Source organism: Mirounga leonina, unplaced genomic scaffold (assembly GCF_011800145.1).
Source record: "Mirounga leonina isolate KUSES-001 unplaced genomic scaffold, KU_Mleo_1.0 Mir_153, whole genome shotgun sequence".
Taxonomy (NCBI): Eukaryota; Metazoa; Chordata; class Mammalia; order Carnivora; family Phocidae; genus Mirounga; species Mirounga leonina.
Genome location: NW_023270387.1, coordinates 2,000,474 through 2,025,499, shown reverse-complemented (window position 1 = coordinate 2,025,499; position 25,026 = coordinate 2,000,474). Strand labels below are relative to the sequence as shown.

General features: G+C 43.7%; 2 protein-coding genes across 3 annotated transcripts in view; one reads left to right on the top strand and one right to left on the bottom strand.

Moving 5' to 3' along the window:
* PDGFD (platelet derived growth factor D) overlaps window positions 1-25,026 on the top strand; it is a 221,751-nt gene that overhangs the window by 87,932 nt on the left and 108,793 nt on the right. The gene's annotated exons all lie outside the window — the stretch shown is intronic.
* DDI1 (DNA damage inducible 1 homolog 1) lies at window positions 22,850-24,066 on the bottom strand. The gene has a single exon (XM_035008817.1). The coding sequence runs from the start codon at window positions 24,064-24,066 to the stop codon at window positions 22,954-22,956; it is 1,113 nt and encodes a 370-aa protein (XP_034864708.1). The 3' UTR covers window positions 22,850-22,953.

Here is a 25,026-nt window from a genome sequence, read left to right as displayed (position 1 = left end):
TTCCAGTAAAAAAAAAAAAAAAAGATTTTAAATTTTGAAGTACCTTTGCTCCTTAATACATGTGAAACAAGAAAAATTGCTTGGTACCCTTTTCAGCTGGCTGTTTTAATATTGTGAGAATAATTATTCAAGCCATTAAAAAACACTTGAGCAGGTATTTCCTACTTGAAAAGGAATGATTTTCAAAGTGTAATTGAGAACACCGTAAGTCTTTTTTGATCGTGCCTCAAAAAAAAAAAAAAAAAATCTGTTACACTTCTCAGAATGTCTACATATAGAAATATCTCCCTTACGTTAAGGGGTATTTTTTTAAACTCTGGAGAGATGTTTGAATGTGTGTATATAATCACGGGAGCTGACATGACCCTAATGCAGACATTTCATTTACAATTCACATATATATTCAGCACATATTCTTGCCCACCAGAACCTAGCATGGGGCCTGGTCTTTATTTTGTCCTCAATAACTATGCAAAGAATTAGAATACACAACTTAGGGTGAAGACTAAGTATTTGTAGACAGACAAACCAAACTCTCCTGGAATTCAGTTGTATGGGTACTTTCCCTTCAAGATTTCAAGGAAGGGGAATATTGCAGCAAATCCTCCATGGGTGAGTGGGATTTGATTGTAGGAGCTAGGCAAATACCGTCTGGGATCATTCAGCAATGTGGATGTATATTTTTAAATATTTCATAGTTTTATAGGATGATAACAGAGGTTTTATATCACTTCCTTCTGAGATATGCTTAAAACTGTGTTCCGAATGCCCTCAACATTCCTCTCTAAACTCTGAAGAATCTAACGGGTTGACTATATCCCGATGCGTTCTTTACGCTGTGTTAGCTCTGACTGTTGGTGCAAGGAGTTTATTGGCTTCTGTGTGCTGGTGTATTTCCCTCTCCTTATCTGAGAGCTACCGGTACCCAGTATTTCCGTCATCTCACTCAGAGGTTTGACTGAGTGCTCGTTCTTTAGATTTTACAGTAATAAGACCTGACCCAGCACAGATTCCTGAAAAGAAATACATTGTTCGCACTTTTTTATTCAGGGAAGTATCTGATCATTCATAAACTCTAAGACTGTATATGACAAAACATATTACCCAATTCAGTTCAACTGGGTTCTTTTATTTTCAGTGTTTTTAAAATGCATTTTATGATTGCGTTAGACAGCCCTGGAGAAAGGATTTTTGGTGATGTGAACAAAACATGGCTTACATTCCTGTTGGGATATAGAAGATGGGGAAGGTATAGCCTTCCCATACAAAAGTCAGTCATCCCCCCACTGATTTAAAATGGGCATACTGCTACTGCTTCTTTACGTTTCAATAATAAACAGACTTTCAACTTTATATCTTGTCTGTGAAAATTTATATATAGTGGGCACCTGGGTGGCTCAGTCAGTTAAGCGTCTGCTTCTCGCTCTCCCTCTGCCTGTCTCTCCCCCTGCTTGTGCTCGCTCTTTGTCAAATGAATAAATAAAATCTTTAAAAAAATTATTTACAGGATACCATATCCCCCTGCCCCCAAATTAAAATATTTACTTAACTTTTAGTTAACCAACCGGATATCTTATTTAGGATGTTTGGAATGATTCAGGTTGTTTAGATTTCTATACTTTATTTACTGGTCAAAGTGACTTGGTTTTCCCATTCGCATTTCTCCAGTGATTTTATAAATATATGCTGTAGATCCTCCAGGACAGAATAAAAAGTCTCTAGTGCTTGACAGAATTTTGCTCTAGCAAATACACAAGGTACAATATATAGAGAGAGGAGTCGGTGCTTTATGTTTTCAAGTGAGTTGAGGATAGTTTTCATTACCTTGATAAAGAAGTTGGAACAAAGAATCACCAAACATTAGACTTTACTGTTGCATTTTGAATATCTTCTACCATGCTGGATTTGATTAAGTAATGAATGGCAATGAGGGATTTTTCATTGCCAGTTAATTTTTTGACACATTTTTTAAAAGCCAGTTGTAAGTTGTATATGCTATTCTTGTTTTATTTATATTTCTTTGCCAGTCCTTAGACCAGTTCTTTGTAAGAAATAAATGTTTATAAGTAATTTAAAATCCTCTTCCCCATGCTGAGAATTTAAGACTAAACACTTTCTAAAAATCTAAACCTTTACTGAGGCATGAGTTTGGAAGGATAGTTTGTTAAAGCTGAATAAGGTAAAGAAATGCCCTTTGAGATCTAGCAACAGTGCCCCAGTAATTGTATTTTATGTCAACTTCAGGTTCTGTTAATCTGCAGCATCAATAATTATGTGTTAAATTGTGTAATAATCCTCCGTTTGAAGTGAAAATCAGAATGTGCAATGATGGAGAGGCAACATTTACAGGCGTGGATGTGACAATACGGGACACGGGGTCATGGCTGTTGTTCCCCAGTGGTGGCCCCTGTCTTATTTCCCTCCCTCCCTCCACATCACTTCTCTATTACCTGGATCTTTTTTCCTTTGCGTCTTTTACTTTATAAATACATAAGCTCATCAAAATCCAAAATACTTTCTTGGAAATGAAGCCTCAGTTGTAGAAAGTGCCGTGCCTATCCTGTCCAGATACCAGGTGGACGTTTAGATCACGTGTCCCTGTCTGTGAAGGTGTCAGGAATGCATCTCTCCACCGTGCATGGCGACTCATTCCGCCCTGGGCCCTGTGTCCCGCTCAGGGGCGTTGGGTGTCTGTCTACAGAGTGCTTGGAAGTGTAATTCGTACAGTATGTTCATCAGCACTTCCACTGGGTGGCCTTGAAGCCTAGTCACGGTGTTTATCTCATGGTGATTTAATGAATAAATCCAACACATCAACACGGTCAGTTCTGGGTAATATCTGTGAGGGGTGCTCTGTGGAAAAGGACAGGTGGTAAAGTCAACACTGTTCTGTCTTCTGAGCACATAGCAACCTCATCCAGGAAAGGCGTATTTTGGATGTTAGGAATGTACTTGTGCTTATATTCACTGACTTCATGTTGGAAATCCCAAAGTCATGGCACGCATGGGGTAGGTTCAGAGTGAAGGCTTGAAGCTCGGCGACCTAGACCCCAAATCCAGGCTCCACCGCTGACTGTGAAGTTCTGAGCAAGTGAACCACATGTTCTGAACTGCTTCTTTCTCCATCCCTCTCCCTCCTTGCGTTGGTCCTCTCCTGCCCTCCTCCTCCTTTGAAACATCAGAATTTGTGATGGGGCCAGGTTTAGCAATATATATATCCATCCTCTCTCGCTCACCCCCTCACCAACCCCCTCATATGCATGTGCACACACATGCACACAAACACACCTACACACACACACTTAACGACATGTCATTAAAGACCTGCTGAGAGGTGTCCTGTCTCACTTAATGTTGCGGATGATGCTGGAGTCTATGTCCTGAGTGCATGTATTTATGGAAAGCCCTCAAGATCTTTCCCTGTAGGACAAAACTACCTTCCTTGACCAACAGCCCAGCCCTGACACTCCACCGTCTTTCTCTGATATTTGGCAGCATAATCGAATGAATGTTTGTTAGTCCTTCTCAAAGCTTGGAGCCTGGGGCAACTGCCCTAGTTTGCTGGGTCTCTGGGGAAGCTCCTCATAAAGTATTTATATAACCCAAATATATGGAGGTTTGAAATTAGAGGGGTTTTGTCTTTTTTTGTTGTCGTTGTTGTGTAAGGATGATGGATGTTCACAAAGTTTTGTAAGAATATGGGGGAGAGCAAATTAATAGCTCTGCTAGATACTCTATATTTGTATCTCTAGAGAAGACTGCGTATCTGATGAGCAAATTCATTAGCATATTTGTTGTGGATAATGGTAATTAATCTAATTGAAGACATTTTTGTTTTTTCCCCTTAATATGAATTTTCAAATATGCCCCTTCGTGCCCAGAAAGTAGGTTTGAATTTACTTTTTTTTTTTATCGTACCATTTAGAGGATGTTTGTAGTAACATAATAAAGTGTTTTCTTTGTATGTCGATTCTCAGCTGGTTAGTGCTGCAGTAAATTGAGGATTTAAGTGGGTGGATAAGCATATTTAATTAATATAGGTAATTATTTCTAAGATATTCTGAGGTGCTGAGCTGCCACCTGGATATTTTTGCAATGTAACCAAAATAATAATAATAATAATAATTTTCATAGCAAGTTGATACATCTATCATGCAGTTTCTCATACTTTATTTGAAATCAGAAAAGTCTTTTTTATTAGATGGAGTCAGGGAGAAAGGATGCACAGAGCCAGATCGGATGACAGACGAGGCAAGAACAGATGGAGGAGTTTGCCTTTTCCGTGGCCAAGAAGAGCAGGGATGAGAAGCATCCCCGGAAGAGTTGGCCAAGGTTCTAACCAGAATGCTGGGTGAAGGTGTTGGTTTCCGGGTGACAGAGAGCAGCACCGGGAGCTGTTAGGGAATAGGGAGACCATCCCAGTTGAGGATGGAGCCAGCAGATGCCAGCCCTTATTCCCCAGGTCCAAATAGAATGTCATGGAAAAGCTTCTTATTTCCCCTTCTCTCGCTTTAGAAAAGCTTAGCTTTGATTAAAGAGGATGGTATCTCACTTAGGAGTCATTCTAGGAAATGCAGCAAAGTATGTGAACAGAACATAGAGGGGTGCACAACCCTAAATCATACAAAGATAGGAGAGGTCTGGACATACCTGAACTCCAGCATGTTGATATTCAGGTTGTAACTACTTGAAGCAAGAGAATACCAGAAAACTTAATTTAAAACATATCAAATATGCACACCCGAACATACCATCTGGGAAATGTGGTTCCTGAAACAGACCTGGCACGTAGTAGGTTTGTTGATTCATCTAGTAAATATGAAGTCTTTATCGCTCTGCTAATAAGCTGGACTTGCAGAAGCGTGTATAGGACTCCCTGCTAGGGAGCCCTCTGAATTCGCCTTGGCTAGGGACCTTTGCAGACTTGAAGCTTGAGCAGTGTAAATAGGTCTGAATTAGCGTCCTGTAGGCAGTCTTTCAGCCCTTCCCAGCCCTGCTCTGGGAGAGAGTGGTGATGCCTACTTTATGCTCCCACTACCCTCAGGGTACCCAGATTCCATATGCACAGGACTGTGCTTCTCCAGACTTCTGGACCAGCCATCTGGCTCAGATAAGCATGCTCACCTGGTCTACAAGAGGTGCGAAGTTCTGGCTCAGAGAGGAAGAAGCCACGTGTGTCCTCACGTGGACACCTGGAGCCTCTCTGGGCTGCTGATCTGGGCAAAACCCTGGTCTAGACGTGAAGATTGGTCCAAGACACAGTCAGAATGAGATTTATAACACAGTGGATCTGTATAGACTTTGCAGATGGAACGCTGCACGTTTCTGAAGCGACCCCCATTAGTGTGTCATTGGGGATGACACAATGCCTTGATGAAAATACCCAAATGGCGGGCAAGCGAAACCAAATTAAGATTTAGTCCGCTGCCCTTCAGAAGTGCCATTTCATTCTGAAGTCTCTCCTGGGCTACCTGCCACCCATTTAGACCAATCTGCTGCAGGGACGAAATCTCCCATTCAGAGAAATGACAGCTGATGTTGAAAATGATTTATTTCCATAGCATTCTTGTATTTAACGCCGTCTAGGTATGAGGCACTTAGCTAAGAGTTGGGCAAGTAATGATAAATAAACTAAAATTGCTGTTGGCATTGTAGTTGGAGATAAATATGTGTCAGAGGGGTGCTATCCTGGAAATGAATTAGATGCCCTGGAGAACAGGGGAGAAATTGCAGCAGAGTTGTCAGGGAAGAAGGCTGTCAGCCGTTCTGAGAAATTAGTTGTTGTCCTTTAGGCAGACAAGGTCTCAGAGGAAAAAAAATGCATATACAGGAAACTGCTCTAAGGTGGGAATTTTTACAATATAAACTGGAAAATCTCAGCCAATTAGAGAACTAGATTTGAATTAAGTGATCTTAAAATAATATTGCAACAGTGGAGAGATAAAACTTTATGGGCTCTTCACCTGTGGGAGGGGTGTTTCACTTGTAAAGAGGTTCTTTTGTGCTTAGTTTTTCAAAACAATGGACAAGGAAGAATATTTAAAAATCATGTAGTAATGATAGTGCTGACAGTTACATTTAAAAAGTGTTTATTTTGGGGGGTGGGCACCTGAGTGGCTCAGTTGGTTAAGCGTCCAACTCTTGATTTCGGCTCAGGTCATGATCTCAGGGTCGTGAGATTGAGCCCTGCATCAGGCTCCGTGCTTAGTGGGGAGTCTGCTTGAGATTCTCTCCCTCTGCCCTCCACACACAGGCTCTTTCTCTCTCTAAAATAAATAAATAAATCTTTAAAAAAGTGTTTATTTTTTAGTAAAAGATACATATAAAAATTATATTTGTTTAGGGATGTTTGGGGTTTATATTTGCTTGGCGATGTCAGGATTTTGAAGAACACATTTGGGTTAATGAAACCTCAGAAGGACAAATACTGTTCTGCAGTTACTCTGAATCTCCCTACCTCCAAACTCTCCAATTGATCATTGAAATACATATATTTTTTTAGGCAGATGTATTGAGGTATAACTTGCACCTAGTAAAATTCATGATTTTTAGGTGTACAGGTCAAGTTTTGACAAATGTCAACGGTTGCATAACCATGAGCACAATCAAGATACAGAATGTTTCCATCGCTGAAAATGCTCCCTGGAGTTTCTCGGTCGTCAGTCCCTTCTTCAGCCTCCATGTTCGGGCGATCCTTGATATGCCGTCCTATCTTTGTAGTTTTGCCTTTTAATAAATATCATATAGATGGGATGATGCAGTGTGTAGCCTGTGTGTCTGGACTTTTTCATTTAGCACGTGCTTTACAGACCTCTCCGTGTCGTTGCATGTGTCTGTTGTTTATTCATTTTTATTTTGGTCTTCCATTGTATGGAAATTCTATAATTTGCTAATCCATCCAAGTGCTTGCGGGCTATTACAGACAAAACTGCTCTGAACTATGAATAGTTGTGTACGTCTCTGTGATGTCATCCCTTTGGTATAAATAGGTACAAGTGTAGTAAGTATCTGTTTATATGAAATTCCAAACCATAATTCTCCAAGATGGCCCCTCCTTTGTGCACACCTGCCAACCATGTGTGAGTTCTAGATGCCCCACAGCTTTGCCAGCACTCAATGTTGTCAGTTGCTCATGGTGTATAATTTTAGCCACTCTGGTATATGTGTCTTCATATCTCACTGTGGTTTTATTTGCATTTCCCTAATGACTAATAATGTTGAGCATCTTTTCATACCTCCTCTTTAGGTAACTGTCTTTTCCCATCTTTTGTCCATCTTGTATTGGGTTCTTCTTACCATTAAATTATGAAAGTTTATATATATATACATATATATGAGTATATATATATGTATATATATTTATATATAATATTACTATATATATGTATATCAGATACACATTTTGCAGATAATTTCTCCCAGTCTGAGGTTTCTCTTTTCTGTTTCTTGGAGTGTTTTTCAGAGAGTTTTTAACTTTGATGAGGTCCAATTTATCAATTTTTTTTTCTTTTATGGTTCATGCTTTTTGTGTTCTAAGAAGTCTTTACCTAATCTCTGTCATGAAAATTTTCTCCTCTTTGTTTTTTTCCAGAAGTTTTATAGGCTTTACATTTAGGTCTATGATCTATTTTGAGTATTTTTTTTTTTTTTTAAGATTTTATTCATTTGACAGAGAGAGACAGCAAGAGATGGAACACAAGCAGGGGGGCTGGGAGAGGGAGAAGCAGGCTTCCCGCCAAGCAGGGAGCCCAATGCGGGGCTTGATCCCAGGACCCTGGGACCATGACCTGAGCCGAAGGCAGACGCTTAATGACTGAGCCACCCAGGCGCCTCCTTTTTTTTTTTTTTTTAAAGTATGGATGCCTTTTGGTTCCAATACCACTTGTTGAAAAAACAAGTCTTCTTCATTGGATTATTTTGACCATATATGAATGGGTTGAGAATCAACTGACCATGTATGTATGGGTCTATTTCTGGACTCTGTATTGTGTTCTATAGATGTATATGGCTGTGATTATGCTAATACCAAATTATCTTGATTACAGCAGCTTGGTCTTGAAATCAGGTATTGTGTAATTTCCAGCTTTTTTTTTTTTCCCCAAATTATTTTAGATTTTCTAGACCCTTTATATAGAATCATATTGTCAGGGTTTTTTTAAGATTTATTTATTTGAGAGAGAGAATTGTCACTGTCTGAATCCCCTTCTCTCTGTTCCGATTCCAAGTGCTTTATCCAAAGACTTGGCCAGCCCCCTGTTACTGGTGACACTTCATTGCCCGTGTGTTTATTTTATTTCTAATGCGACTGAACATTAGTTCACATTTCTTACTTGTTTCTCATCTGTCTTTGTGTTGCCTGCTTGAGACTTGCCTACTTTCTGGTTACGGTTGACCCATTTCTTTTAAATGATTGAATGGGGAGAGTAGATGATTTCCTCAGTCTTTGACCAACATCCAGTAGAATTAAGTTAAAACACCACCAATGCTGAAGGTCAACAGTGAATGTGAGGATGACAGTGCTAAACAAGCAATCTTCAGGGGATATTGTGCAAAAATGTAGCTGCCATTTTACCAGCGCAGTATTTCCCAGGAACAGGAGACATTCTTCCTCCTTTCTAGTAATCGTTGCCCAACCGTGAAAATCCTCTGGGGAGGTGAACACGCCATCCGTGTACGGTGGCGTTTGCAGCTGTAGTGTTTGCTGCAGAGCTCCCTGAGGACCACCCTGAGGACCACCCCTCTGGCCCCCGCTGTTGGAACAGTAGGCGCGTGGGCTCCTAGCGAGCTGAGCTCGTGAAAAGCATCAGGCCTCCTCTTCTGCTGGCCTCCCTGCCTCTTCCGTGGTCATGAATCTTCTCCCCTCCTAAATGTCTCGGTTCTGCCTCTGGCTACACCGTAAATCTCGTTTATCTCTGCTACGTGACAGTGTTTTCACAGCCAAGATTGCCCTGCCGTTTGGAGGCCTCCGGAATTCGGGGCCATTGGTTCATCCGGTTTTATGGATTCATCAAATTTTACACTGAGCATGTGTTGTTTTGTGTCTCAGCATCATATCTAGTTCTATTTCTCTGGATTATGCAAGTATTTATAAAATCCTGCCTTGTTGAATATATGGGCTTCTCGTTCTGTACCTTCTATTGCAAACTGTATAACTGATTCGGCACCAAAAAAAGTTTATTTTTATGTAGCTGCAATTTAGTTTTATAGATGACTACAATTACGTTGAAAGTTATAAATAATTGATCTTCAATTCATAGCTCTCACAGCTGTTGGACACGTTTTCATAGGAATAGTAGACCCATCTGGCGCATTTTTGTAATAAGCTAATTACATTCTAAAACCTCTCTGGGCAATGATTAGTTTCTGCAGGAATGAATTGCTATCTCATTTAAATTAAATGAGTAAATAAAATGACGACAAACTTTAAGATACACATTTATGAAAAAACAGACCAGAGAAAAGTCAAATTCCGGTTATTTTGCATAGTGTTTTTACCCAACTATCTAAAATACAAGAGAGAATGAAATAATGTCTCCTTGGAGGAAAATGTATACATTGTAAATGGAGTCGCAGCTTCTTAGTATTCTTTCTGAAAATGCTTATGATATAAAAAGGGCCCATTTTTTTTCTCAAAAGTATCATTAGGAAATCAAGTTAGATTGCTGTCCCACTTCAGTTCAATGGAATGAGGTCCTTAACAGAAGCTCCCCATTCCAGGTTTCATAATAAGAAAGTATCTGGTCAATTAAATCATAAGCATATAAACCAACTAATAGAAGAAAGGATGACTTAAAATCATAGCCCAAAAATTATAGTTAAGACCAATATTCTGTCTCAAAAATTACTTCACTGTGTTTCTGTCAGTGAATAAAAACATAGAAATTCTGTGCCAGACATTGTTAGAATAAAGCTCCCACAGAATAAAGATGTAGATTAAAACAGGAAAAAGGAAGATCCTTTCTGACTTTTTCTACAGACTACTCAAGACATTTCATAGAAAGCCTACCTGTCCCCCCATCCCTGACGTAGGTCAGTTACCAGTTTTAGAAGCAGATTCATGAAAATTCTGAGAATCCACATGGTTTTTGCCATGAAAAAGGAACAACTCTGCCTTCCATGTCACCCATAGTGCATTAATTCGAGATGGACAGAAAAAAAAAAAAAAACCCAGCAGAAAAAAAAACCCAAACAAACAAACAAAACCAAAGTTTCCTCTATTCCTATTGCAATTCACTCCGCAGAAATTTACTGAGTACGTTCTGCGTTCTAGCTAAGGAATTCCAAAGTTTCCAGCTCATCAGTAATTAGTGAATGTTTATTATGTCTCCTTAGTAAAGATCAAAATGTCGCTTAAGTAAAGAAAGTTTTCTCTGACAGCATATTTAGTTTCATGAATGATTCCTTAGAGTAAAATTAACAAAACAAGCTCTTGTTTGCTCTTCTCTCTGTAAGAGTTGTCATTAATCAGAATAGGCTGGTTTTCACTGGATTTCTGCTGGGTTCTGCGTATTGTTGTCGCTCAGAACTGGGAGGGGGGTCCATGCCATGCTTGCAAGCCAACTTCGTCATTCAAAACACGTTGGCTTCGGCCACAGAAAGGAGTGAGGTACTGATGCATGCTTCCGAACCTTACGCTAAGTGAATGAAGCCAGACACAAATGGCCACGTGTTGTATGATTCTGTTTAGATGAAATATACAGAATCCATAGATCCAAAAAGACAAAGCACAGATTGGGGGTTGCCCGTGGCTAGGAGGATGATGGCGGGGGTGTGCAGAGAAACTGCCTAGTGGGTGCAGTTTTCTTTTGGGGTGATGATGTTTTGGAACAGGTGGAGGGCTGGTGACACCACATTATGACTTTATTCATGGCCACTGAATTGTTCACTTCGAAACGGTTAATTTTATGTTACGTGAATTTTACCCCAATTGAAAATGTATATCAAGAATGTTTTCTTAAATTTTTTGAAAAAGCATATGGCTATTTGTGTACTTGCAGTATATGTGATTACATTCTGTAGACACAACGGTGGTGTTTATAGTATCTGGCAGGTGTTTTTATTCAATAAATGTCACTAATAAAACTATTTGGGAACTGTGTAATCATTGGGGATCCCCCCCCAGGAATCACCATTGTAGGGGGGAAATTTTTTCCCATTTCCCCTTCTAGGTCCTTTGATCTAATAGTTAGACATAAGACAAATTAACAAGAAAAACAAATCTAATTTGGTATGTATGGAAGCCCATAAAAATATGAGACTCAAAGAAGTGACCAAAGTAGGGAGCTTTTATACCTTTTTGACAAGAAAACAATCAATCTGTGAAGATTTGGCAAGACAAAGAAGTTTGGGCGTGGGGTAGCAAATTAGGAAAGAAGTAGCAAGGCTTATTTATTCTTAGTTCTCAGCCTTGAGTTCCCTATCTCTGGTGGTAGAGATGCCTTCTACCCTGCTTGCAGAAGGAGGGTGCCCTTTGCGTGGGAGATTTAGTTCCTGCTTTCAGGGGGGTGAAGGAGGGTCAGAGGGTTTTTCTCACCCTGGCTCTTTTTTTTTTAATTCTATTTTATTATGTTATGTTAATCACCATACATTACATCATTAGTTTTTGATGTAGTGATCCACGATCCATTGTTTGCGTATAACACCCAGTGCTCCATGCAGAACATGCCCTCTTTAATACCCATCACCAGGCTAACCCATCCCCCCACCCCCCTCCCCTCTAGAACCCTCAGTTTGTTTCTCAGAGTCCATAGTCTCTCATGGTTCGTCTCTTAAGCAACTTTAACTCAAAATAATTGGGATGTCAAAGTGGCAGATTTGGGGGGGTGGCATGGTCTGCTACTGTCCCCATCCTACTATTTAAGATTTTCACCTAGAACTTTACCCATCTATCTGTGTTATCTCACTGTCTAATTGCCTATCTTGAATTTTACATCTTCCCAAGAACCTTTGTATTCATTTCTACTCAAGTTATTCCTGTGATGTTGGAAGCTTGCATTTGGAATAACTCCTGTGGTAGAATCATTTCTGAAAATCCATTCCCATGCTGGCTCTCCTCTTAGACATCATTAATGAAAGTGTCAACTAGAAAGGTCACGAACAGCAGTGCCTGGAGCACCCCACTGATCATCTGAGTAGAATTTGATATATTGCCTTTAATAATTGCCCTGTCCTTGTCAACTAATTCTCAGTTCACGTTGGAGGCCTTATGGTCAATACAATTAAAATTAAAATTAATTTTTCTCATTTTATGGTAGTGAGATGCTCTTCAATACCATTCTGGGGATACCTGAATACCCAAACTCCCCCCCCCCCCAGCTACTGGGCATCCACTTCTGTGTAATGATTATGAGAGTTAATGACCGTGGTTCCCATAAATCAGCTGATTTTTCACTTCTGGATCACCCTGTGCGGGCTGTTCCTTTTCCTGGCTTTAATCAGCACCCTGTTCCACTGCTTATTAGTACGTCTAAGGCCGGAGGAAATAGCAGGCGCAGCTTCTGTTCACTTTGCCTGGCTCGCACGCAGCCTGTTTTCAGCCTAAAACTGCTTTGGGCGCTGAGGGCGGGGATTGGTGGTGGTGAATTAAGTGGATGCATGGTTTATCCATCTGTGAAAGCTTCCCCTGATAGATGGACACCTGAAGCTACAGTGAGAGCCTCAGAGTTGGGTGCATTCTGGTGCGATCCTCAGCCCCCGTTTTTCCCACGGAGGGTAGAGCCCCAGCAGAGCTAGTTTTATTTAAAATACTGAAACTGACAATCCGGGGGTTTCAGAGGGAAGGAGGGTGGGGGAGGGGGTAACAGGGTGGTGGGTATTGAGGAGGGCACGTGCTGTGACGCATCCCGGGTGTGGTACGCAGCCAATGAATCACTGAACACTACATCAAAAACTAATGATGTACTACACAGCAGCTAACTGAACATAATAAAAAAAAATAATAAAATACTGACACTGGAATCTTAAGTGGGCCGCCCGGACTGGTCTGAAATTCAGTCCCCTTTCCGACTCAGTCCAGTCTTTCTTGCTCCAGAATGACTCTGATTCCCTCAGTCTTTGGGCCTCCATACCCTCCGCTCACGCTTCGCGGGTGCTCTTGGCCCTTACGTCCCTGTGAGAATAGAAGGTGGAGCTAACTAGCTGTCTTCCCACCATCAGCTCTGCGAGCCCGTGTCTGCATCTCTGTGTTCTGCCTGACTTCCAGCCACGAGCCGTGAATTCTTGCTCCGAAGGCCCCATCGCTCCCTCACACACAAGAACTGTGTTTCTTGAGGTTTCCTTGTTCTCGCCATTTCTTCACTTTCTTCCTCCCACTGGATTATTCCCGTCAACATGTACATATACTCAGTAACTTGCGCAGTAAGACAGATGCTCTCATGGCCCCTTCATCTACGAAGGTATGTTTCAGCTTCCCTGGAAGAATTCTGTCCTGAGACAGCTGTTCGTCCTAGCTCTCCCCATCTCCTTCCCTCCAGCAGACCCCTCGGCCTCCTCAGACTAACCTTTCTGTCTCCACCGCACCCACAACGTCGTTCCTGCCAACGACCACCTCCATCTTGCCAAATCAAGCCACAAATTCTCAGCCCTCTTCCTAACCTCTCTGCAGTGTGGGACCCACTGTTCTTCAGGAAACATTTGCTTCAGTTGGCTTCTAACGCTAAGCATGGTTTCTTTCTTTGCCTCCCTACAATACCCACGGGTTTTCACTGAAGGCTCTTCTACATATGGAATCCAGGAAGCTGTTCGTCTTCTCACAAATGTGTACAAGATGATTCATCTGTGTCTTGGGAGACTGAAATAAGTCAGTGCTTCTTAATCACTATCAAAGATATAGCAGATTTACCATAGCTACGTACTAGTAAATCATTTTGGCCATCTGTTAATGAACGTAACGCATTTCATCTGACCGGTCACCTTCACTTAGTCTTCCTGGCATTTCAGTTAAAGGATGCCGAACCGTTCGCCTCTTCTCTGAACTTCCTACCAGACTGTTCAGGTGGTTGCCGGATGCTTCAGACCTTCACAGAGCCGTCGAAAGTGACAGTGCTGATGGGGATTTGAAAGTTCCACATGTGCCTTTAGAGTATCAGCCACAACTCGAAAGATGTTTAGAATGTCTTCCGAAAAATAAAACTTCAAACAGCATATTTTCCACTGTTCTTTTGGAGTTTTTGCGAAATGGCTTGTGAAAAGCAATTTAACTTGAATCCCTGTGAAGAGTTGGGGGCCTGGACAGGTTTTTGCATTTTTTTTTTTATAGTTTTCTTTTTTTTTTTTAAGATTTTATTTATTTATTTGAGAGAGAGAGAATGAGAGACAGAGAGCATGAGAGGGGGGAGGGTCAGAGGGAGAAGCAGACTCCCTGCCGAGCAGGGAGCCCGATGTGGGACTCGATCCCGGGACTCCAGGACCATGACCTGAGCTGAAGGCAGTCGCTTAACCAACTGAGCCACCCAGGCGTCCAAGGTTTTTGCATTTTTTCATACAACTTCGTTACTGAACACTTAGAGAAAAAGAGCAAGTGCTGTTTTGGTTTCTTGCATTAATGAAGAGACTTTGAGGCCAGACACTTAAGAGTCGTTCCATAACGAGGCTCTCACAGTGGAGACCTTGCCAGATGAGACAGAAACTCCGAGAGCTTGTGGATTAGCCGTGAGATGGGTCTCTGTCAGTCCCGGCTCTGGATCCCGAGGGGCGGCAGTTGGCGGTGATTGAACGCAGAATGCCTTTGCTTCTGTTTTGCTCTAACTGCCCGTCTGTTGGTTTAACGTCTGCAGTTGTTTCTGGTAGAACAACGAACGCTTGGAGCCCTGGCTCCAGTATATTTATAGATAGTTTTTCTTACTATCGGTTCCTTCTGCATTGTGGAGGAGATAGGCCAGAAGGAAGGTTATGAAACGGTGGATTGAAGAACTGGCTCGATGGATAAGAAAAGTTGCCTTGTGTACATGTTTCTGGCTGCCCTGAAGTCTTCCACTTCTCTCCCTCAATTCTCTGAAAGCCACTCTGGCTTTATTGTCCTTCTGGTGGCGAAGGTCAAAGTCTCACTTGGCCATTTTGCCTTTCTTCACATTATGTGGTACGTTAGTGGTTGACCCCTTTCCCTTAGAACCTTCTCAGACCTCGGCTTCCATGGCAACGTTACTGTCAGGCCGCCTTGCCTCCCAGCCCCCAGCTCTGTCGGGCTTTCTGCCGCTTCGGGGTCCTCCCGTGTTTCTTGCACTCCTCGACCAGATACTCAGCTGAGCTGCTGCTTGCGGGCATCCTTTGTCGTCCGTAAGCGCAACTTGTTATCAGAAACCCGCTTGTCTTCTGCTGCTTCCCCGCGGGCAGACCTACCTCCCGGTCTCTTCCTTGCATCTTGCCCTTCTCCTAGCTCCGTGGCAATTCCAAATGCGGAGGTGACATCGTTCTTCGTTTGGGTTCCTTTATGAAGTTTCTGCTCTTCTGTTCAGAGAGCCCCTTAAAGTGCAAAACCTGGGATTTACTTTGAGACTTGAATTCAATCCATCCTAAGTGTAAACACTGGCATAATTTTGTTTTATTGGTGCTTTTTCAGGATAATCCTAGTTCATCGTTATTTGAAATATTTATTTTGAGGACCCCGTGCTCCCATTTTCTGACATCAATTTCCACTCATTTCATTTCCATATTGTATAGTATAAATACATACCACTTCTAGGAAGTCTTGACAATTAAAGCAGCTTTGTCAACTTCTGGATTTTCTTGAAAAAAAAATATAGGGTTCTTTCACTAAATTCTTTAGTACTTCTTTTAAGTGGTGACTTTCTATGATTTTTAAAATGATTAACTCTCCAGTCCAGACATATTTGAGGAACGTGTTTCAATAAGTCGATCCTTCAGGCCTGTTAAGTCTGCGGCTTGTCTGGAGGTTCCTGCAGTGTGTTCATGTGCCTTAAATCAAAGACCCACTTCCAACATCTGTAGGGTGACTGTTCTGGTTTGCCCAGGACTGAGGGCAGGAGTGACGAGGCCCCTGCAAACGCTAGTTAAATTGTCCTTAGAGTGGAGTAGTTAGCAAGTTTACCAGACTAAAAGCACCTTCAGGACTGATTTCTCGGATCACTTACATTTAAATCTGTGTATGTAAATATCAACCATGTTATTAACCCAGAACATATTTATTTATTCTAATTATACAAAGATAATCTGTCTCTATATAATCCAATTATACTTAAATATTTTTATATAAAAAATTAAATACAAAGTCACACTTTCTCTACATCAGCTTGGTTTTTTTGTGTGTTTTTTTTTTAAGATTTTATTTATTTATTTGAGAGAGAGAGAGAGTGAGCACGAGAGGGGGGAGCAGGAGAGGGAGAAGCAGACGCCCCGCCGAGCAGGGAGCCTCTACATCAGCTTGTTAATAAGTGTGGGGCTTTTCCATTTATTCATTCTTTAAATCTATATTTTTTGAGCAGGTACTGTTGGCCTCATATAAAATACCAAATGCAAAAGATGATTATGAACAGGATTATTATCACTTCAGAAATCCCCAACACTTACTAGATTTTTGTTGGTAATTTGGGCCCCATTCCAGGTTTTCAGAGTCCGCAAACATTTATATAAGTGCCATCTGGTTGGTGTCTCATTGGCCATGAGAACTCCAGCTCCCATTCCCTGGACTTTAAGTTTGTGACAAATGTTCCATTAAATTGACTCATCTCGATAGTTAACTTCTTCTGCCCGCGTTGCTGGTTGTTCATGCATTGTGTGAGCCCTACGCCTTTTCATTAGCTTGTGAGAGAAGTATTTGTTTACAGTTGTCAAACCCCGCTCCAAGACTAAGCCCGTAATAGGAAGGAAATTGAGCTCGGTGTCACCGTGGGTCAAGGCAGAAACAGACCACACACTTGGCCTTGAAGTTTACCCTGAGAATCTGCCACAGGCAAGCTGGCCTGGTTAGCTGGGTCACCTCAAAACAACCCTGAATGGCCCATCTTTAAGGAGGGGACAGATTCTCCCGTTTGGCCGGCTACAGATCAGAGTACCGCTGAGCACCAGAAAATCGTTGCTGCAAATCCAGCACCTGAATAGCGCCGGGCATATAGTAGGTGCTCAATAAAATTTTGCCCAAGAGAGCCTGTCCTGATGTTGTTAGCATCTCAGGATACAGGAGATCATCCCCTGAACTCATATTCTGTATTTCATGATTCAGCACAGAGTTCAGTATTATTTTGCAACCATTTACTTGGCATTTTTTTCTAGCTCCTCTAACTTTTAAAGGCTGTGACGGCAACTTATTTTTTCTTTGTCTCTCTGCATGACAGAGGACAGTGACTGGACTCTTGAAAAAAAAATACTGAATTTTTAGTGACATCGATGAATGGGAAACATTGATACTTTCTGACAGATAGACTAATTAAATCCCTAGACATGACATGGGTTTGAAGGGGGACTATGTGAATTAATGAAACCTTAAATTAATTTTCCTCTCCATGTCAAGCTCCTTGTAGTGAAGTGCTAGGAGAGGAAGATTGTAGAATAGTGATTGATGTTGTAGGGTAAGGATTTGATGGCATTAAGTGATTATTTTACCCGGGATATGCTTATGTTGGTAATCAGTGTCTATTTTATTGGGATACAGCATCACTATATCAATTAACAGTAGGAAAATAGACACTTCGCTCGCACCTGGAGTAGAGCTCATGTTGTCTCGCATGGACTTCAACACAGCAGGAAATTATCTTATGATTTTTCTAATGATTTCATAAAATAAGCCTTACTGATTAGAAATAGAAAAGCTGGATTCATCATAAAAGTCTTTCTTCAAAAAGAAGAAGAAGAAGAAAGAAACCATCAGAAAACATTCAGTGTGGTAATAAGAGACAAAACCACCACAGGCGGGCTCATCTCCACAGCCTGTTAAATGGATCCATGAAAAAAAGCACAGCAGGATGGCAGACCCCATTTTTCTGATCACAGACTCTTAGAAATTCTGAGATTCTAACAGGTGGACCCAGACATGCAAACAAGCCCGGGTTCAAAAGCATGTTGGACTCAGGCTGGGATGTGAAAACATTTTCATTTTGGATAACTTGCCAAGGATGGATGAGGTATTGTGGCCCTAAGAGCTAATCCTTAATCTCAGCCCAGGCCCCACCCACCTTATGAAACAGCAGTTAAACCAAGAGAGAATTAGTTTTAAAAGTAACATAGATTTTTCGGATTTTTTTTAATCCCCTCTTCCTTCTCTACCCTTACTTTACCTTTGTTCCTCTTTGGTTTTCGAGGCTCTTGTTAACCTCAAAGAACCGCTATGAATGTTAGCACTGAATAATATCTTCCCCAGCGGTCTCCCCCTGGTGTGAATCCCAGATCACTCTCCCACCATTCACTCACATTTTTCTTTATGGAACGTTGGATGTCAGCAATGGCCCTCTGAAATAAATGCAGTGTTCTCTTAAAAAGGCACCGTTTAAGAGCGCCTGGGTGGCTCAGTTGGCTGTGTCTGCCTTCAGCTGAGGTCATGATCACAGGGTCCTGGGATCAAGTCCTGCATCTGGCTCCCCACTGAGTGGGGAGTCTGCTTCTCCTTCTCCCTCTGCCCCCACCCCCGCCCCACTAGTGCTCTCTCTCAAATAAACTAAAAAAAAAAACAACTACATTTAGTCCCTACAATGAAAGTGAATTCATATATGGAGACCTCCATTTCTTTTTTCTCTGGGGGGGAGTGGGTTTTCCCCTAGGAACAAGAGAAACTTTATGACCTGGTATTGTAAGAAAGAAGTTGAGACTGTATGTTCTACAAATCTCGAACATGGGTCTTCTGGTTTAACTGTGGCAGAATGCATTACCGCAGTCTTGAAATGCATGCTTATCAACAGTAGTGATTTCCTTTCATGTAAGATGGGCATTTAAATGGACATTAGGAGAAACCAAGGGATTAATGGATTTTCTTAAGGGCTTATTATCTTTAACAGCATTAGGTCAGTGTCATCATGTGGTATGCTTTATCCCGATTACTAATGGGTAGAGAGAAAATGAAGATTTGTTCATCATCTTCCAGGTAGCAAATTCCCAATAGTAGATAATGCCCAACAGTAGATATTATAAGTTCTATATTAGAAACCTGAACTTTAGGAGGAGAGAACGTTTTGTCATCCGGCATCAGTGACGGTCATTGTAGACATATTGAAAGTGCATTTTACTGGCTTGTTTTTTCCTTTAACAATAACCCCAAATTAAAATCCCTTCCTTCGTTTGCACCAACATATTACTAATTCCATGTGCACCCTTTTCATCCTGAGTTGGTTACAAGTCTTTCCCCTGCCCTACCAGGCTGTGCTCACCTTCCGGTCTGGAACTGTAACCTACTCATTTCCCCGCTTGTAACAACTTGGCTCAGTGCTCGGTTCATAGGTGTTCAATAAATAACGGATGTGTGTGCCCTGCTGGCCGCTTCTCTGGGGTCCTTTTTACTTGCAGCATTTAGGTAATTTCTATAGGTTTTGGTTTTTGTTTTACTTACAGAGCAGTGGGGCTGTTTATTGGCATTCATTTCAGCAAAGGAGGGTCCTGAACACTGAAGTCTCACCCATTTTATGAAAACTTCTGTACACGGTTTAGTCACATACTGTAGCAAGAATCCGATCAGCGACATTTTCTAACACTTTTTACTGGTAGCTAGGACTCAACTGTGACACATAAGGAAGGTTGAATAGTGGAGAGAACTTGTCATTTGAAATCAGAAAGACCTCAACTCAGTGATCTGGTGAGTCAGGTTTTTCCAAATGTGGGTCAGGATATGTTGGTGGGATACAATGAGTGGGACACGTCTAATATATTTTCTTAAGTAATAAAAATATAATTTTTCAAAGTAATAGACTGGGAACGGATAAAACATTTCATGTTATTTCAAGGATCTTTTTGTTTCAGAGATACAGACTGGTTTGTGTGTGTGTGTGTGTGTGTGTGTGATGTGAAACTGGGTCACAATCTAAAATGTAGATTGTCGTCAAGAAAAAGTTTTAAAAACACGGAGCTTTGGGTCTTTGAATGTTTCGTCATTCTGAGCCTTGAATTTCTCATCTGTTAAATGAGATTAATGGTGACCATTTTGAGGGTTTTTTCTGAGGATTAATGGCAGTAATAATGCAAGGTACTTTGCATAGCACCTAATTTACATGATAGGCATGCAAAAGATGTTACCTTTTCTTAAAACTAATCCACTTAAAATTTAATTGATTAGGATCTATTCAAGTGTACACAGGATTGAGTCAAGATTTAAATCCATGAAACTAATTTTTAAAATACTTTCTGATTTGAAAGACAGTGATGTTAAAAATTAATCAGGAAGGACATCGCTTAATTAATTCACTCTGTTTATTGATTTTTCTTTGAGATTGTCACTTTTCAGTTCAATAAAAGTATTTTTAATTTACCAACCCATTTACTCAAGTAATATTTTTAGAAGCTGGAATATGTCCAAAGGAACATGACAGAAATTTTTAGATGACTCCAAATTTACGCTATGAGAAATAGTTAAATAATCCGGTGAGAGCTTACAAAAGAGAATACTCAAGTGACATTGATTTCATATATTAAAAGGATTATTTCATGCCAGAGAAATTACATTAATTAAATATGTTCTTGGAAGAAGGAAGAGTGAAGACAAAGTTTATTGGAAGTTATGGAATAATAGAGTTTAGCTCAAAACCAGAAACAAGGAATTATTCTTGAGACTGGTCCTGAACCACCGTAGCTATTTTAGGAGGGATGTTCCTCTGAGAAGGGAGGGTGTGTATGTTTGGATTTGCGATGGTACAGATCATCTTTCAGTTTAAAGACCTGATGATTTTTTAGATTGGCTTTTACGGGTTAGCTATCCTGATCGGCTCTATATCAAACTTTTATATCAAGTAGTCCCATATGGCATATGCACATCAGACGTGCATTTTCCATAAATGGGCCTGGAAACAGAGTCTGGTAGAAACTGCTGAGGAACATGCATGTTTTTATCTGTGAAGGAATCCTTGTATCTGTCGGGTCTGTTTTCATCTAGTGACAGACATTAAATGGCTTATCCCTGGCTTTACTCTGGATTTCTTCCTTCATTTTGTTAGTTACTGTTTGCTGAGTACTTAGAAGCAAAAGTAGAAAAGAGGCTGTCCATTGCTCATTTTTAGCAGTTTAGTGAGTGTAATAAGCCTTGCTGTGAATGTAGACAAGGTTGGGGCTTGTGATCATGGGAGCACTACTATAAGGAAGAAGAACATGAGAGGTAAAGTAATGGTGGCTGGAGGGTGAGAGGTGATGCTAGAGAAATAAGATGGTTAGTCTCACCACGAAGCAGACCAGGAGGGCACCTGGGTGGCTCAGTTGGTTAAGTGACTGCCTTCAGCTCGGGTCATGATCCCGGAGTCCCAGGATCGAGTCCCGCATCGGGCTCCCTGCTCAGCAGGGAGTCTTCTTCTCCCTCTGACCCTACCCCCTCTTGTGCTCTCTCTCTCTCTCAAATAAATAAAATAAAATAAAATAAAAAAGAGAAGCAGACCAAGAAAGGCATGGTAGGGAAAGGTGATGGTAGGGAAGGACTTTTTTTTTTTTTTTTTTTCCCCTGTAGCCTTTAGGGAATGCTTTGAGTGGCTTTAGATTTTGTTGGGAAAAGAGAATAACTGAAAGGATGCCCTCGATCGTAACATAGTCTTGGTACCTGAAAATGGCTCTCCCCTCCAACGTAATTTACAGACGAGAAATCAGAGTTGTGTAAAATGTGACCTGATTTGCCCAAGTAATACAGAGCTAGAATCAGAACGTGTGTTTCTTGACTTTGAATGCACCCTCTTTCTCATATCCATCTTGATGGGTTACTGCCCTGAAACATTCTGAGTCTAATGGCCTCAGGCACCTGGACCCATTGTGTCAGGGGTTTTAGCCACAGATTGTAATGGGTCCCGGATCTTCCAGGAGTAACGCAGCGTGGGTTGTTCGAATGGATCATATTGCTGAATGAGGGCTCAGACGTCTTCTCATTCAGAGGTTTTCAAATGTTACTTTAATAGGGAAACCCTCTGTTCCCACAATATTCTGTAGCAGTCTAATATATAGAGCAGAGGTTTGTTGTTGTTTAAAAAAAAAAAAAAAAGATGCTGTAGCTGAAATGAGTATTAGGGATCTGGACCATGGCCTGCTCCTACCCCCCCACTGGCCCCACCGTCACAACCACTAGGCTTCCAAGATGCACCATAATTTAAAAAAAAAAAAAAAAAGTCTGCTTGCTGGCCCTTGTTTTATGACCAGGGTTTCTTTGAATGCAGGGGAAAGAGGACATTATTTCAGACTTCCTGAAGAAAAATCCATTTTCTCAAATGTGGCAAAAATGGCCTGCAGGGGCAGATTGCAGCGAGCATGACTCTAGGGGAGTCCAGTGGAAGGGAAGACATGAAATATGAGGAAATAATCGGCCTTTATACTGTCCCAAACAGATATTTGTAAGTATTAATCAACTGGAGTGTAACCGACTCACCATTTCTCAGAACTCTCCCAAAGAAAACAAAATCTGGTGGGAAGATAAGCATATTTCTCTTAATATAAATTATTGTTAGTGCTGATTTGAAATCGTTTTGTGTAGATGTTTGGTAGGGTCTGCAGTGATGGCTTTTTCTAGGGAATCTGCAAAATACCGTCTGGTTTGGACAAGCCACCCCACCCTGTAATCTGATGGGACAGGGCCTCGAAAGGTTTCCTTTCATGGGTTACCTGGAAATCACCTGCAGCCTCCAGAGCCTTCCTGGGATGAGGCTTGGTGATCTTTGGGTAAGGGAAATGGGGGAGGGGCCAAGATCAAGCAAGTGACGGATCCCAGAAGGCAGTCCCCAAGCCGGGTTTGGTTGTCACTGATGTTTTTAATGATTACATCGCCAGTGGGCTCATGTCTTAGGATCTCCCCGGACCTGAGGCTTCCCCAAGGTGGTGGCGTACTCATAACCCATTTCAGCGCTTTTTCCGTCCTGAGTCCCTGCCCGAATGCTTAATGGTATCCGCTGCTTCCTTGTCTGGAGAGCCTTCTTGCCCGGCACCGCACACCAGCTTGGCACACGGGGGTAACTCCCCCTCCGGCAGAAAGCGCGTCTGCGTGCCCGTGGTGCCGATCACCAGCACGTTTTTCTTCAGGTCGATGCAGCACTGGTGCCTCCTGAGCATGTCCAGCCCTAGAAGCATGTCCATGGGCTGCTCCTCCAGGACAGAGAAGGAGCACTGGAGGAAGTCGCCTTCGATCTGCATCTGGGCCAGATGGACCCGGCCAATAATCCTCTGCGTGCCCACCCCTTTGGCGATGCCAGCCCAGCGGCGGTCCAGCAGCCGTATGATGTTACATCTCCCGGCACAAGCTTGGCTCACAATGGTCATCTGGGCCCCGGAGTCCACGAAGGCCTTCAGAGGGTGTCCGTTCACCTTGCAGTTGATGTAGAGCATGGTCACCTGCCCGAAGCTCTCCGGAGCCTCTTCCATCGCGATGCTCATGTTCTCCTCAATGTTCTGCCGCCGGATTTCTTCCTCTATTCTGGCCTGGGCCTCCAGATCGAAGGGGTCGGCGGCCCCGAGACGCAGCCGCTCCGGCGCGCGCAGCGCCCTGTCCGTCTGCTGCCGCGGGAGGGCCTGCGGGAGGGTCTCGAGGCCGCCGCCGAGCGGGGCCTCGGCCGGGGGCTGCTTGCGCCCCTGGGGCAGCGCCGGGGCGGGGGCCGTGGCCAGCAGCGTGCTGCGCGTCGGGGCCGGGCTGCGCCGGCCTCGCGCGGGCCCCTGCCCCCCGGAGGCCGGGCCGTCGGGGCGCCGCAGGCCGGCGCCCCGTGCGGGCGGCCGAGGCCCCGCGCCGTCCTTCTGCAGCAGCAGCGCCACGTCGCCGTCTCGCAGGCCGTAGGCGCCCAGGGAGCGGCCGTCGTCGGCCAGCAGCCGCTCCAGGAACAGGAGCTGGATCTCGTCGGCGGGCACGCCGCACTCGAGCGCGCAGAGCCCGCGGAAGTCGTGCAGCCGCAGGTCCGGGCTGACCTGGAGGGAGAAGGTGGCCTCGGACAGGTCCCTCCGCACGCAGTACACGGTGACCAGCATGACGGGGCCCGGGCGTCGGGGCGGGCCCCGGCCGGCTGGCGCGGCTCCGGCGGGCGGCGCGGCTGCTGCTCGGGGGCGCCGCGTGCGCGGGGGGTCGTAGCCGCCCGCCCGCCCGGAACCCTGCGGGGCGGCGCGCGTTCCAGGCTCGTTTGTGTGGCGCTGCGTGGAACCCGGGGCCCCGCCCGGCGCCCCCAGACCCCCCCAGCCCCCCCAGCCCCCCCAGCCCCGCCCCGCCCGGCGCCCCCAGCCCCCCCCAGCCCCGCCAGCCCCGCCGCGCGCGCGTCGTGGCGGACGCCCCTGCAGCCCCTCCTGCTCGGCCCGGCCGCCCGAGAGCCGTGTCCGCGCCCCCGCGCGCGCCCCCCACGGGAGTGCGTGTTTGCCGCGCGGCGGGGAGCGCGCGCTGGGCTCGGGCCGCGGGGCCCAGCCTCTCGGGGACCGACGGTCAGCGCGAGTCCGGACAGCGGAGCTCGGCCCTCGGAAGCCAGAGTGCACGTCAAGGCCGGGCCGGTCCCGGGAAGGGAGCCCGACCTGGAAGGGCGGGTGTGACGCCGGGAAGAGCAGGGTGGCGGCCGACTCTAGAGCCCGTCCTGGATCCCGGGATATGTAACCGTGTCCCAGGCAAGGACCCTCCCTGCACAAGTACAGAAAGGGGGGAAGGAAAAGAGGAGAGGGAGGGCGCCTGGGTGGCTCAGCTGGTTAAGTGGTCTACTCTTCATTTCTGCTCAGGACATGATCTCAGGATCCTGGCCCCATGTCAGGCTCTCCACTCAGTGGGGAGTCTGCTTCAGGATTCTCTCTCTCCCTCTGCTCCTCCCCCCACTTGCTCACTTCTCTCTCTCAAATAAATATTTTTTTTTAAAAAAGTTAAAAAAGAATAGGGCGCCTGGGTGGCTCAGTTGGTTAAGCGACTGCCTTCGGCTCGGGTCACGATCCTGGAGTCCCGGGATCGAGTCCCACATT